The sequence below is a fragment of the Rhinatrema bivittatum genome, chromosome 2, assembly GCF_901001135.1.
Source record: "Rhinatrema bivittatum chromosome 2, aRhiBiv1.1, whole genome shotgun sequence".
In the NCBI taxonomy this organism is placed as follows: Eukaryota; Metazoa; Chordata; class Amphibia; order Gymnophiona; family Rhinatrematidae; genus Rhinatrema; species Rhinatrema bivittatum.
The window spans coordinates 401515877-401531287 of record NC_042616.1 but is presented as its reverse complement, the minus strand read 5'-3'; the positions used below and the strand labels follow the sequence as shown (position 1 = coordinate 401531287).

General features: G+C 41.7%; 1 protein-coding gene across 1 annotated transcript in view; it reads right to left on the bottom strand.

The window, feature by feature from the left end:
• TRIO (trio Rho guanine nucleotide exchange factor) overlaps window positions 1–15411 on the bottom strand; it is a 964000-nt gene that overhangs the window by 635799 nt on the left and 312790 nt on the right. The window contains exon 4 of the mRNA XM_029590045.1: window positions 7250–7442. Coding sequence (XP_029445905.1) covers window positions 7250–7442 — 193 coding nt within the window. The remainder of the gene's footprint in view (window positions 1–7249; window positions 7443–15411) is intronic.

Genomic DNA, 15411 nt, shown 5'->3' with positions numbered 1-15411 from the left:
AAACTTGACCCAAGCTTTGGTTGTACTTGTTGTGCCACTTTAGGTTGACTGTGTTCTCACTGTCGACTTTGAGCTGGAAGCTGTTACTGCTACGGAAGCAGAGGCAGTTTCAATACCTTTGGAACTGCCGGAAGGGGTATTTCTGGAAGAATGGCCTTTTAAAAGTACAGAATGTTCTTCCAGGGAGGGGATTTCCACTAGCTTATCACGGATATCAACCTGCAAGCTGCTGGCTTATAACCAAGCCATTCAAAGTGCTCCTATGGAGGCCAACCAAGAGCAGGCAATCTTGTCAAACACATTACAGATCGATCCGTGTCTAGAAATGTCTGAGGACATGACAAGACAGTATTACCTGGCAGAAGAAATGGCTTCATCTTTTGCATGCAGTCATTTAACCATGTAGAATTGGAGAGCAGAGAGTCATGTATTAAGCATGGAGCTCTGGAATGCTTTTTTTATCAAAACTGTCCAATAACCTGGGAACCTTCCACAGTGGATTGGTAGAAAATGGACTTGTTTTCTTGGCCCTTTTAAGAGTTGATTCAACTACTGCTGATTGATGAAGTAGTTGTACTCCTCCATATCCCGGAAATCTTTGCACTCTGTACTAGAGGTCTAATTTCCTTGCTACTGGCACACAGGAAATCTCCCACATTCTTGTCTAACTCCTTCAGAAAATATGAATCGGCAGAGCTGCAGGTTCAGATAGTCTCTAAAATCTAGAGATGGCCAAAGATTTTTGCTCGAGAATCCTTCTCCTTATGAACACTAACTGCTAGCACAGTACCCTTGTCCAGAAACCTAGAATAAGAGAGGTCCTCTAGAGATGAGTGTTCCAGAGTTTCAAGTATGGGATCACAGGGTATCTCTGTTGAACCCTGTCCAGATCCAAGAGGGAAGGGAACACTATTCCAGAATCCAGACAACGAATTTGGCAACTAAGGAGGGGGCATTGGTCACCTCGGAAGGGTATACTCCTGGTGAACCTCCTTAGATTGGCTAGATTCTGCTGAAAGTGTGTGTCTGGTACAAGAACCACCTCATAGGGAATCTGATGGCTAACTGGGGAAGCTGGGACTAATCGTTGCAAGAGTAAACCTGATATCTTGGAAAGGTGAGGTTGGAGAATACACTTTTTAACCTTAGATGCCAGAGAGGTAATGTTTTCACTAACTCCACCACTTGTTCCAAGGGCTGATGTACTCTTTAGCCAGGAGTTGGAGGTGGAACATCATCTTCTGATACTACAATAGAGTCCCCATACACCTCCTCTGGGCTTTGGAAGATCTGCGCTGGAGGTTGGTTTGAAATTAAAAGGACTAGAAAACAATGGAGAAATTACTTACCTGATAATTTTGTTTTCTTTAGTGTAGACAGATGGACTCAAGACCAGTGGGTTTATTCTCCTCTACCCGCGGTCCAGTCAACACTGCATGTGCAAAGGCTGCATTCCTCCTGGGCCTGCACATCCAGATGATAAAACCTGGAAAAAGTGTGCAAGGTCACAGCTTGGCAGATATCAACGGGAGGCAAAAGACTAACTTCCACCCATGACACTGCCTAATCCCTAGTAGAATGAGACCTAACCTGAAAAGACAACAGCTTTTCGGCATCCACATATGCGGCCATGACCACCTCCTTAATCCAATGAGCTATGGTAGCCCGTGAAGCCGGAGCGCTCTGCTTACTCCTGCCATGGAGAACAGGTGATCTGTCTTTCAAAAACTCCTCCACATCCCTGACCTTATCCAGGGATGGCAAGGAGATGGACTGATTCAAATGAAAGTCTAAGACTACCTTGGGCAAGAAGGATGGAACAGTACGCAGCTGTAATGCCCCCGGAGTCATCCTAAGGAATGGCTCCCGACAAGACAAGGCCTGCAGCTCAGAAATCCAACACGCAGAACATATAGCCACCAGGAACACAGTCTTCAAAGTCAACAACCATAAGGAAAGGCTACACAGTGGTCGGAACGAAGGGACCGCCAAAAAGTCCAGCACCATATTAAGATTCCACAATGGAAGCGGTAACCTCAAGGGAGGCCTAAGGTGCTTCACTCCCTTCAAAAAAACGGGCCACATCAGGATGAGACAAGGAAACACCATTCACCAGGCCTCTGAAACAAGCAAGAGCCACAACCTACAAGGAATTAAGGGCCAAGCCTTTATTCAATCCATCTTGCAAAAAATACAATATGAGAGGGATCTTAACTGAACGAGGAAGAACACCCTGCTCCTCATACCAGGCCTCGAAAACTCTCCAAACCCGCACATAAGCCAAGGAAGTGGAGAACTTGCGAGCGCGGTTTACAGTAGCAATCACCACAAAGAATAACCACTTTTTAACAGGCGAGCCCTCTCAATAGCCAAACTATAAGACAGAATCGAGTCAGATCCATGTGAAGAACTGGTTCCTGTTGAAGCAAATCCATGTGCGGCGGAAGACGAAGGGGGGCCTCCACCAGGAGTCATGGCAAATCTGCATACCATGGACACATGAGCCAGTCCGGTGCCACCAGGAGTACTCGCCCCCTGTGACCTTCAATCTTGAGAATTATCCTACCCAGCAAAGACCATGGAGGAGAGGAATAAAGCAATCTGTCTTCTGGCCAGACCTGCACGACAGCATCTATTCCCAGGGACCATGAATCTCTTCTGTGCCTGATGAAGTGAGGAACCTTTGCATTTTGAGAAGTCACCAGCAGGTCTAGGAATGGAAGGCCCTAGCGATTCACAATCAGCTGAACCGCCTCGGCTGACAACACCACTTTCCTGGGTCCAGACTATCCCTGCTGAGAAATTCCGCTTTTCTGATGTCTTTTCCTGCAATGTGAGAGGCCAAGATCATCTCCAGATGACCTTCAGCCCATTCCATCAGCTGTTCTATTTCCTGCTGGCTCTTGGTTCCTCCCTGGCGATTGATATAGGCCACCATTGCCGTGTTGGACAACATCACACGAACCACTTGATTCCGCAGCCTGTGGCTGAACTGCAAGCATGCCATCCATATCACCAGGGCCTCCAGGTGACTGATGTTACAGTGGGACTCTTCAGCATTCCAGCGCCCCTGGGCCATTAACTCCAGACAGTGAGCTCCCAACTGTGGAGACTCACATCTGTCGTGAATACCAACAAGGCTGGAGAGGACAAGGGAACTCTCTTTCTCAGATGATCCTCCTGCAACCACCACTGGAGGTAGGAGAGATTTCCATTGGCAAGTAGAGTTGAACCACATAATCCTGAGACTGCAAGTTCCAATGAGATAGCAGAGAGAGTATGCATATGCGCCCTTGCCCATGGCATCACTTTCAGGGTAGCTGCCATCAAGCCGAGTACCTATAGGTAGGACCACACAGTCAGGCATATGGGGTTCATCAACTGATGCACTTGAGACATCAATCTCTGGATCCAAACTTCCGGTAGGAGAACTCTGTCCTGTCCCATGTCAAACTGGACCCCCAGATATTCCAATGATTGGGATGGTTGATGATTGCTCTTGGTCAGGTTTACCACCCAACTGAGCTCCTGCAATAAGGAGATCACCTTGTGTGTCACCTGGCGGCTCTCCTCCTGAGACTTGGCTCGAATCAGCCAGTCGTCCACATACAGGTACACCAGGATTCCTTCTTTTCACAAGGCTGCTGCTATCACCATCATAATCTTGGAAAATGTTCTGGGAGCATTGGCAAGACCAAAAAGCAGTGCCTGAAACTGATAATGGCACTCAAACACCACAAAGTGTAGAAAGTGTTGGTGTTCCAATCGGATGGGAATATGAAGGTAAGCCTCTGACAGATCTAAGGAGGTCCAAAATTCCCCCGCCTGCACCACCATTATTATCGAGTGTAAGGTTTCCATTCGAAAACAAGTCACCTTCAAGTGACAACCCTCTTGAGATCCAGGATAGGACAAAAGGAGCCCTGTTTCTTGTGCACAACAAAATAAATGGAATATCGCCCCAAACTTTCTTGAGATGTGGGCACTGGAACCACAGCCCTCAGTCTGAGGAGCCTTTGAAGCGAGAACTCCATTGCCTGCTTCTTTTGCAGGGAGTGGCAAGGGGAGATCATGAACAGTACACATCCCAAGGAATACTGCGAAATTCCAGTGCATACCCTTTGTGTATCACCTCCAGGACCCACTGGTTTGACGTGACCTTGACCCACCTCCAATAAGAGTGAGAGAGAGACATCCCCCCTATTTCCTGTTTCGGAAGGTGGGTCAGCAAACCTTCATTGGGAAGCTAGGGAAGGTCCACTACCTGAGCCTGATCCTCTTTTGGGCTGCCGGGGACGAAGGACAGACCTATCGAAAAGCAGAGTCTGCTGAAAGGTTGCCCTTCTGTAGGGACAAAAACACCTGGAACTCCAGAAATTACCTCATTCTAAAGGGGTGCTGTAGCTGTTTCTTATCCTGCGGCAACTGAGGCACTAGAAACTCGCCCCACTTACTGGCCAGTTTCTCCAACTTGCTTCCAAACAAGAGCAAGCCTTTAAAGAGCATCTTGGTAATATTGGCTTTGGAAGCTGTGTCAGCTGACCAATTTCACAAGCAAAGTTGACACCTGGCTGCTATCACCAAAGCCACTCCTCTGGCAGAGATCCGTACCAAATCACAACCAGTGTCTGCTAAAAAGGCGGCAGCAGGCTCCATAACTGCTCTGGAATTCTCTCCAGACTCATCAACCTCCTGAAAGAGAAGCAGACAAGATCTCGCCACTAGTGTGCAACAGAAGGCAATTGGTAAATTCATTGCCACTGCCTCAAAGGTTTATTTCTATCATGTACATCCTTCAAGGCCGCTGCTCCCTCTATGGGGATAGTTGTTCGCTTAGACATGGCACATACCAGAGCATCCACTTTGGGAAAACGCAATGCTCTCTCACAGCCGAATCCAGGAGGTACAGGCTTCCAATGTCCGACCCATTTTAAAATTTGCCTCTGTAGCATCCCATTCCAGATCAATCAATTCCTGGATGGCATTCATCACCGGGAAAAAACAAGAGGCTTTACGTAAGGAAACCAAAATGGGATTCTTCCTCGGCTCTGAACCAGGAACACCCAGCTGCTTCAAGGTCTGGGAAATCAGGGCCAGCAGTTCATCTCTATGAAAGAACCGCAACATGGTTCGATACAGTTCCAGCCCTGGAAGAATTTCCCATCTTCCAGAGAATTAGGATCAAGACCAAGGGGATGAGGATCATCATCAGTGCCATCCGGATTCCTGTCGGGAACACACGCATGGAGCCACGGTGAGCTCTGGTGCTCAGGAGAAACATGGCGGATAGCCTTGCCATTGCCATTCTGGGGACGCCAGAGAGAGCGGCATGAAGACGCAGCGGCAGCCAACTTCCCAAGGCTAGCAGAGAGAGCAGGAAGAAAATTGAGGCACAGAAGTCGAAGCCGTCTGAGACCGACGGACGCAACAGGGAGCAGGAACAAATGTCGGCATGGTGCCCCGAGAACTGAGACCAGAGGAAGTTCTGAAAGCCCTCTAACTGTCTCTGATTCAGGTAAAACTTTCTCCTTCTTTTTTTAAACCTTACCTGAGCTGTGGGAAGAGGGCATCTGCCGTCACCGCCAGGCTCAGCCTCCTGCACCCATTGCCTTTCAACTGAACTAGCAGCTAAGTCCATGCCGGAAAACCCAGCTTCCAGACCAAGGCACACCTCTGAGGGACCACGGAAATCACCTCAGGGATTCTCAACTGGGGCAGGAGAGCAGGGCTTTCTTTTCCTGAATTTACAATTTCAAATTTCTCCTTTCAAAAAGGCCAAAGCAGAGAGATGCATGTCACCATCTGCTGGAGATGGAGAATACTGGCAGGCTGGGGTCACTGCAGGTGACTGTGACGTCAGCTTGCTCAGTCTCCATCTACTGGCAGGGGCGCATAAACCCACTGGTCCTGAGTCCATCTTTCCACACGCTAGGAAAATGGGCATTTCGAGACAAAGGCCTTATTCCAACAGCCTAGATGGTGACATTGCCCTGGTGATTGGCAGGATAAGTGTATCACAACACCTTCTGCCCCCAAGGATATGCATCTCCATATGGATAAAATAAAAGACAGCTGAGATGGCAGCGCCCCATGACTTCAAAATGGAGCAGCCTGGTATGTCGTTTGGAGTATTACTGGCATCAAGGCTCATTCACTGCATGCTCCGGCACTCGATGCATCAAGGACTTATGCATCAATGGTGCTGACGCTTTGTGCTTCATGTATCAACGGTGACGATCGATTCTTCTTCAGTGCCAGGGGCACTAATAGCTCTGCAGAATGTTATTTTCTTAGCTTTTGGTTTCCTTGACCCAGAGGACCCAGCCTCTTCCACCAATAAGGAAGACCTTTTAGAGGAGCTCCTGCTCAACTCTAGACCTGGGGAGCATGACTAGGTGTTGCTCCAGGAGAGGCATAAACTAAGGTTCCTCAGTCTTACGCAGTTCCTCTATTTTTCTAGGCCCTAGACTTCTGTGACCCCTGAGACATGTGGCCAAAATGGTAGCAGTTTGCTTAGTCATGATCCAGTTCAATGCAGTGGTAAAGATATCAGCTAGTAATGTAAATTTTTCTACTTCATACACAGTCTTTGAAACCACTCACTGTGGAACCAGACACCCTATGAAGAAATCTGTTTGGTTTTTTTGGGGGTTTTTTTTTAAGAAAGCACAGAAAGGTGCTGTTTGGGGGGCTGTCAAGGCAGGGAGGCAACACATTAATCAAATAAAGTATGAAATATGATTAATAGTAAAATATCTGGAGAGATAGGGAACACATCCATAATGAAGCTCGGACAAAAAAAAAAAAAAAAAAAAAGACGGCATAGATGGCACCCGCAGGGGAATTCCCGCACATGCTCAGTAGAGCAGAAGCTCTATGAGTCCATTCGGGACTATCAGATGACATCACCCACATGTCATGATTATTTCAGCCCTGCTTGTCAACAGCGAATCTACTGTAACCCATAAGATACTTGAAACCAGATTTACATTGCTAATAGTTCTAACTTTCTTACAAACTGTACAATCTACAAGTTTGCCTGCTGCTCCCATTAAACACAAACAGTGGACTTTGTAGAATAACCACTTTTACCAGAAGGTTAACATGAGAAGCCCTATACCAAGCACTTCTTCCACACACACACAGAATGGTAGAAATTCCTTACTGTATACTTGGCTCTTGAGGACAAAATTACAGTTGCTGATTTTAAATGAACACAAAACAGATGTCTGCTATTTGGCAAAATTACCTCAAATTCGAACTTAGAGCTGCCAAAGTTAGTTCTTTGTTTCTGCCAAAAGTTGTCTGGCTTGATAATCAGTGCAACGTGAATACAACAGGGGAAGGATTCTTGTAAAATCTTCAACAAAGGTTTAATAGAGTCCCACTTAGAGCCACGCATGTCTACAATCACTGTGAATCCTCGTTTACAGACTTCTTCACTGCAGGGGAGAGGGGGGGAGGAAAAAACATTAAAGCAAGCAAAAGATACATTACTAGTGCTGACTTTAAGAAAACCTTTTTCTTTATTAAAAAGCTGTAAAAAGCCTCTGTGGCAGTGTAAAGGAGACTTAAAGGCATAGCCCCTTGATGAGGTGCAACTGTTACAATCACTATGAAATGGTCCTTGATAATATATTAGTGATGGGAGGGGGCGGCAAGTGAAGATGGTAGACTTTAGGTGAATGGGCAGTGCTTCACCATTACACACAAATAGGTATGTGAAACTTGAATCTACAGTACACAGGCTGCTATTGCAGGGAAGGGTAGTGTAGGACTATTTTTTTTTCTTTTTTAATGTTTTTTTTCAACAGTCAGCCATGGTGTACAGCTGCTTCAACTTTACAGTAAAATAAATGTTATACTACAAATTCAACATCAGAGAAACATATCAGCCTGCTGTAGGAGTATACACACAATATCATCAAGAATACTATTTTCTCCATAAATCTGGTTCTTGGCTCATGTTGGAAATGTTAAGTTGTTCACTCCTTCCCTGAGCATCCAGCTCCATTTAGAGCCGAGCACAGAGTATCCAGGTTTACAGCAGTTTCCTGATGAACCCAGCAAAAAGAAATGAGGAGCAGTGGTACCTCAAAACCCAGCTCCAAAAATGCACAGTAAATAAATGTTTTATACAAATGGAATACTCTAACTGGAAAGCTAGCTGCATATTGCTTGCTTCTGCTGCCTAATGGATCGGTGCACAAAGATAACAAGTTTCTGTTTGAGATCTCAATTTAAATTTTAATTGGTCCCAGAGATCAATACAATAATAATCTACAATACAAGAAAACAAGGTATGGTGCAACCTTACTAAAAGACTAAGCTTAATGTTAGCTTGCTTACACACTCCACCTCTCAAAAATAAAAACAAACAAATCTCTTATCTGCAAGACTGCACTTTAATAAAAGCTCTGTAACACAGGATGTAAAATCTAAATCTCAAACCTGCAAAGCAAAGCAGTGAAACATAGTCCCTCGGCCTTTCCCCATGAAAGCTGCTTGTGAAACAAGCTGTTGGGATTTGGCAATTCTTTCCCTGCTGTGTTCTTGGTAAGCACTATTTCTATTTCTACAACAGTCTACAGACAGAAAAAAACTGCGATAATTAGCTACGCAACCAGAAAAACAGTTATCAACAGACTTCAGAAACACGAACATGAGTGGCATTTCTCCCCACAAATTTTAAAGACCACTGATTCACCTAACATGGCATCATTTTTCAATTCCCAATAAACTGTAGCTCTGCCACCTTTTATTTTATTTCTTTTATTTTATTTGTAGACTTTTATATACCGTTGTTTGGTGCTTGCCTTCACAATGGTTTACAATGCTAAAAATAAACATGAGAAAATTGTGATCTGTAAAACAACAAAAACTCACTAATACAAGAATTACTTACAAATCGAACTATAAATAGAATATTGATCATTAAATAAATAAGAATGTAAAAATAAAATAACCTAACCTAAATATTAAATATATAAATTCATAAATTCAAGCCTTCATAATTCATAAAAAACCTAAAAACCTTGACCATCACATGAATGTATTTCAGAGCTGTGGCGTGACCCACAAGAACTAGACTCTTTCTTAGATAATGGATGTGAAGGAAGGCTTTCTGAATAAATAATGTTTGTGAAAATAAACTGCTAACATTTTTTATGGGAAAAAGAAAAAATTTATAATTAGATGTCATTTGCATCACAACCTCACCATTGTGAAAACATTCTGAGCTGTTCATACTCCTACTGGACCATCTTTTAGACCTTTTAACATTTAATACATCTCTGGTCATTCAGTGCACACACACATTTTTAGTTACTTGGGAAAGCAAAGCAGACATCAAGATACACAGGACAAAGCTCTTCGAACAGCCTGAATGACAGCTATGACTGCAATCTCCACCCTGGCTTACCAAACTCGTCAATCTATTATAAAATAAGTCAAATCATAATAAATGCTCAGCAAAAAAAACACCAACTATAATTACCGGTTTTACTAAATAAGGATATGAATGTTTTAAAATAAAAGTTTTTGCAGGGGGTCAAAAAAAAATAAGGTCCTCTGGTAGAAGTGGAATCTAAGATTTCCAAGCTAGTACATGAAATCACTCACTAATCACTTTCCCAGGTATTGCTTCCCAAATACAACAAGGTAAAGACTATTTGGTCCACCCAGGCTACACACTGATGTCAGTACGCATCACCTAAATTTGCTAAAGTTTAAGTGAGCTTATTCACAGGACTGCTTTACACCATTATATATGCAATAATCAGTGAAGTGCCCTCCCAGAGGCAACCCTGAATTTGTCAATAGGCACCCATTATACCTGTGCCTAGTGCCTAAGGCATCAAATATTTAATGGCAGAAGGCTGGCTAAAATTTGTTTCTTTCCAGCTCTGCTGAATCTTATTCAGCAAAGAAAGGCCTTCTGCTACCCTGTAATAGACCCTTACGGGAGGCTGGGAAATAAACGCACCAAAAGCAGCTAGGAGTGGCAAAGTCCCTGCCTGGATCTCTCTTTGGGGGTCAAAGTTCTTCTCTCTCACATCTTGTTTTTCCCCCATGTGCTTGATTCCAACTCACAAGCTACCTCTCCACACCAGAAACTTCACTTTAAAAAAAAAAAAAAAGAATGAGAGAAAAACACACACACAACTTGGAGGATAGACTGATTCTTGACCCTTATCAGTCAGGATTTAGATCCGATTAAGAAACCGAGACATCAGTCATAGTACTCCTAGATGACTTACATAGAAATTTAAATGGGGATTGAGATTCAGCTTATAGTCTTTCTTGACTTGTCATCAGTTTTTTATATTATAATAACCATTTTATTTTGCTAAATTGTTTAGAAAATATTGGTATTCAGGGAATCATGATGAAATGGTTTCACTCCTTTTTGCAGGATGGGACTCAAAGAATATTATTAGGGGGTAGTTTTTCTGAACTTTGAAAACAAAAGGGGTGTACCACAAGGGTAGATATTGCCATCAATTTTGTCCAATATATATTTGCAATCTTTGGTTCTCTTCTTGAAAAGACAGTTTTTCATTATCTGATCTTTATCAAAATGTATTAATTGCCAAAATGATAAGGATCATGGACCGGCTCCCTTATGAGGAAAGACTAAAGAGGTTAGGGCTGTTCTGCTTTGAGAAGAGATGGTTAAGGGTGGGATATGATAGGCTTGAACTGGTTCATGTAACTCAATTTTCTCCCTCAGATAATAGAAGGGCCAGGGGGCACTCTATGAAGTTAGCAAGTAGCTCATTTAAAACAAATCAGAGAAAATTAATTTCACTCAATTCATAGTTAAGCTCTGGAATTCATTGCCAGAGGATGTGGTTACAGCAGTTAGTGTAACTGGGTTTAAAAAAGGGTTGGATAAATTTCTAGAGGAGAAGTCCATAAATTGCTATTAATTAATAAGGAATAGTAGTTTGGAGATCTAGATAATATTTGGGTATTTGCCAAGTACTTGTGACTTGGATTGACCACTGTTGGACACAGGATGCTGGGCTTGATGGACCCTTGGACTGACCCAGGATGGCAATTCTTATGTTCTTATAAACAAGATAGAACAGCTTCAAATAGACCATTTGGGAATGCAAATAAGTGCATGGTTCGGATAGAGATATCTTCCAAAGATATTGGCAGAACAAGAATATTAGAATATCTTCATAGAGAGGCTATGGTTGAAGTAGCCCAGATGGATTTAAGAAAAAAAAAAGAGCAAACAGATGTAAATGACTCTAAACTGCTTGTATCATCTGTTAATAAGCAGGTTATGGATACAAATACAATTAGAAATACAAATAAAAAAACACTTTAAAATTAGAATGTATGGCATTATATGAGGTTGTAGGAGGATAACCAATGGGACACTAATACCAGGGTATAAATTACATCAACATGAGCGGCAGATTAAAGTTGTGGAGGGCTGGCACTATATGTAAAGGATGGCATAGACACAAACAGGATACAGATCTGCAGGACATTAAATGCACTTTGAAATCTTTATGGATAGAAAGTCCATGTGCGACAGGGAAGAGTATTCTACCATCCACCTGTTCAAGATGGAAAAACATACTGTGAAATGCTAGATGAAATCAGAAAGGCACATAAATTTAGCAACACAGTTATAATGGAAGATTTCAATGACCCCCAGTATTGATTGTGTCAGTGCCCTAACAGGTCATAATAGAGAGTAAGTTTCAAGATACCATAAATGACTGTTTCATGGAGCAGCTGGTCCTAGAACTGATGAGAGAGGGAGCTACTTTAGATCTCATTCTCAGTGGAATGCAGGACCTGGTTTCAATCTCTGCAGGTCAAAACATGAAGTAAAACTATTGCAAAATGAGGAAATTAGTTAGAAAAAAACTAAAAGAAGAAGATGCCAAAGCTAAAAGTTTGCATGATGTATAGACATGGTTTAAAATGCCATCTTGAAAGTCCAGATAAAATGTAATCCACGCATTAAAAAAGTTGAAGGAAGACCAAACAACTGCCAGCATGGGTTAATGGTGAGGTAAAAGACAGTTAAATGCAAATGGCATCTTTCAAAAAATGGAACGCAGACCCAAATCAGGCAAGAGCATAAACACTAGCAATTAGATGTAAAATATAGTAAGACAGACTAAGAGAGAATTTGAGAAGCTTACCATAAAGGCATAAGAACATAAGAAATTATCATACTGGGTCAGACCAAGGGTCCATCAAGCCCAGCATCCTGTTTCCAACAGTGGCCAAGCCAGGCCACAAGAACCTGGCAAGTACCCAAACACTAAGTAGATCCCATGCTACTGATGCCAGTAATAGCAGTGGCTACTCTCTAAGTCAACTTGATTAATAGTTAATGGACTTCTCCAATAACTTATCCAAACCTTTTTTAAACCCAGCTACACTAGCTGCACTAACCACATCCTCTGGCAACAAATTCCAGAGTTTAATTGTGCGTTGAGTGAAAAAGAATTTTCTCCGATTAGTTTTAAATGTGCTACTTGCTAAAACTAATAAAAACTTTTTAAAGTATATTTGAAGTAAAAAGCCTGTAAAGGAGTCTGTTGGGCTGCTAGATGACAAAGAGATAAAAGTGGTGCTCTTAGAGGATATGGAATGTTGGGAATATAGCCACACTAGAAATATTCTTTCATGGTGATGATTCTGAGCAAACAAACCTCTAACAGAAGATGTAACAGATCAAAGTGACATTCAGTAGTAATAAATTATCAGGACGATGGTATCCACCCCAGATACCTGAAAGAAGTCAAAAACTGCAAACCTGTTGCTAGTAATCTGTAACCTATCATTTAAAACAGTCATAATAACTGAAGACTGGAAGGTGGCTAATATAGCACCAATTTTTAAACAATGGCTCCAGGGATATCTGGGAAACCATACATCAGTAAGCCTGACACTAGTGCAGGGCAAACAGTAAAAGCTAATTTTACAAAGAAAATTAAAGGCCACAGACAGACATGGCTTAATGGGGAGGAATGAACATGGTTTTACCTCAGGAAAGTGTTTTCTTCCAAATCTGTTTACACCTTCCAAAAAATCTAATAAATGAACGTAAAGGTGAACCAGTTGATATAGTATATTTAGAAATTTCTATGGCATTTGACAAAGTTCCACATGACAAACTCCTTAAAAAATTAAAAAAAAATCATAGGCTAGAAGGCAGGTACTATTAAGATTGGTAACTGGTTAAAAGAAAAGGAAACCGATGGTAGGACTAAATGGTCATTTTTCCAAAAGGAAATGGTGATTAGTGGAGTGACCTAGGGATATACACTGGGACTTGTGCTGTTTAACATTTATCAATGATCTGGAAAAAGGAAGAAGTGAGGTGATCAAATCTGCTGATGACACAAAATTATTCAAAGTTATTAAAACAGCAGCAGATTCTGAGGAACGGCAGACTAGCCTTGCAAGACTAGTAGACCGGGCATTTTGATGAGTCTAGGTGTTAATGCCTTAGAGGATATCCTATCTCCCCCCACCCCCATGGGATAAAGAATCCACTGAATGGGGCTTGAAGGGAATGCATTGTGACTATGTAAGTGACTTAGCTCTGATATCTTTTGTGACTCACCCTGTGAATCAAAGTACTCCCATGAGTTCAGGATTACATACTGAAGAGAGAGAACGCATCTCTGTAACCCAAGATCTTACTGGCGCTCAACAGGTCAAGAAAAATGCTTTTAAAAAATTAAAGACAATTTAGAAGAAAGAGACAAGCTTTTCTTTTTGGGAGGTGAGGAATATTTCAGCAACTTCTTTTGAATCCTTTCCCAGGAGGAACTACTACTGATGAAAATCCGTAGATTAGCAAAATTACAGAGGTAAAATAAAGGAAATTACAGAATATATCTGGAAGATCAGACAGCTGGCAGCTCCTAGAACTTTAAAGAAGGAAAGAAGCTGTGATACACAAGTCATCTGGGATCTTTCCATGTAACTCACACCACCGAAAAACCACTCACTTACTTAATGACGACTCATTATTTCGAAGATCTTAAGTGGGGAATGATAGAACATATACGCAAAAATGAACGGGGGGAGATCCTGTACAACTCCTTAATTATAGAGAGCAGTAACAGATTTTCCATCTCAATACTATTTAACCAACCGGACTCAATAATGAAACAGATTGATAATCTCTGATCTAGCTGATATGTATATTGGTTCTCATTGACTATGACATCACTTGAATGGCGTGTCAGTCCTGTTAAAAAAGCTGCTAAGACAAGGAGAAGGAGTATGACATTTCCTGACGACGCCATTAAGCAAGTGAACGGTTTCTCGGCAGTGTGAGTAAAATAATTATTTTCAAGATGTATGTTCTAATTATGTTTCTTTGCTTTTAGACCAGTATGTGATAATAGAACCCTGATGAAGAACTATTAAGTTCGAAACACGGTCGTGAGTTGGCTGGGCTGAAAAAAAGATGGGCGCTCTCTGAACTATATATTCATGGTGACTACTTGGCAGTTTTTCAACTTTTTCTCTGCTAAATCTTTGAATGCACAAGATAAGTTTTCTTTTGGACATTACTTTTATTGTAGCATTGTGGTATTTTATCTGCAAACAAAAGAAAAAACAAAATATACGGTATAGGGCAGAAGAACTAATAATGTGAACAACCTTTTTCCTGATGATGCCTATTATAATGGGCTATCGTACATAATTAATTCTTGTAATGTAAGAAGGAATATTATTGTGTATTTAAATATTCACTTACGAGGCAATCAAACATCGGGAAGAGTTATTTTGAAGCATATCTGAAGCATGGTTTTATACAATTGGTTTGCTCTAGAAGTACCAGGAGCCCCTTATTGGGTTTTTTTCTATTTGTGGAATAAGAGTTGCAGCTTAGTCAGTATTGAAGTGTAATAGATGTTCCAGTGGAAGAGAAAGTGGAAGCCTTCTTTTAGGCCATGAAGTGATGCAACCTTTTAGGGCATGAATCTTAAGGACCAATGCAGCATATAGTTTTAACACCCTGGGGAGTCAGATGGTGAAATGCAGAATGTGGACAATCAAGATATATGTTTTTCAATATTTCAAATACTTTATTGAATTTTTAACAGCATAACAAATGAATGAATCTTAAAATCAATAGCAGAACTCAATACAATTTGTCTAACACAGTAACCACCATCCTACCATCCCCTGTGCTCCTATCAATAAGAGAGTTCAAGACAATAAGTAATAAAACTTCTCACACTGCAAAACTAGAACTACCTTAAGCTTGTAAAGTTATATACTTTTGTCCAAAAGAGTCACACTCAGCCTTCCTTGATGATTGCTATCATCCCCAATTTAGACATGGCTTCCAAATTTTTTTCAACCAAAATATATTACCTCCAGAAAGATAAAACAAATATAAGATATCAA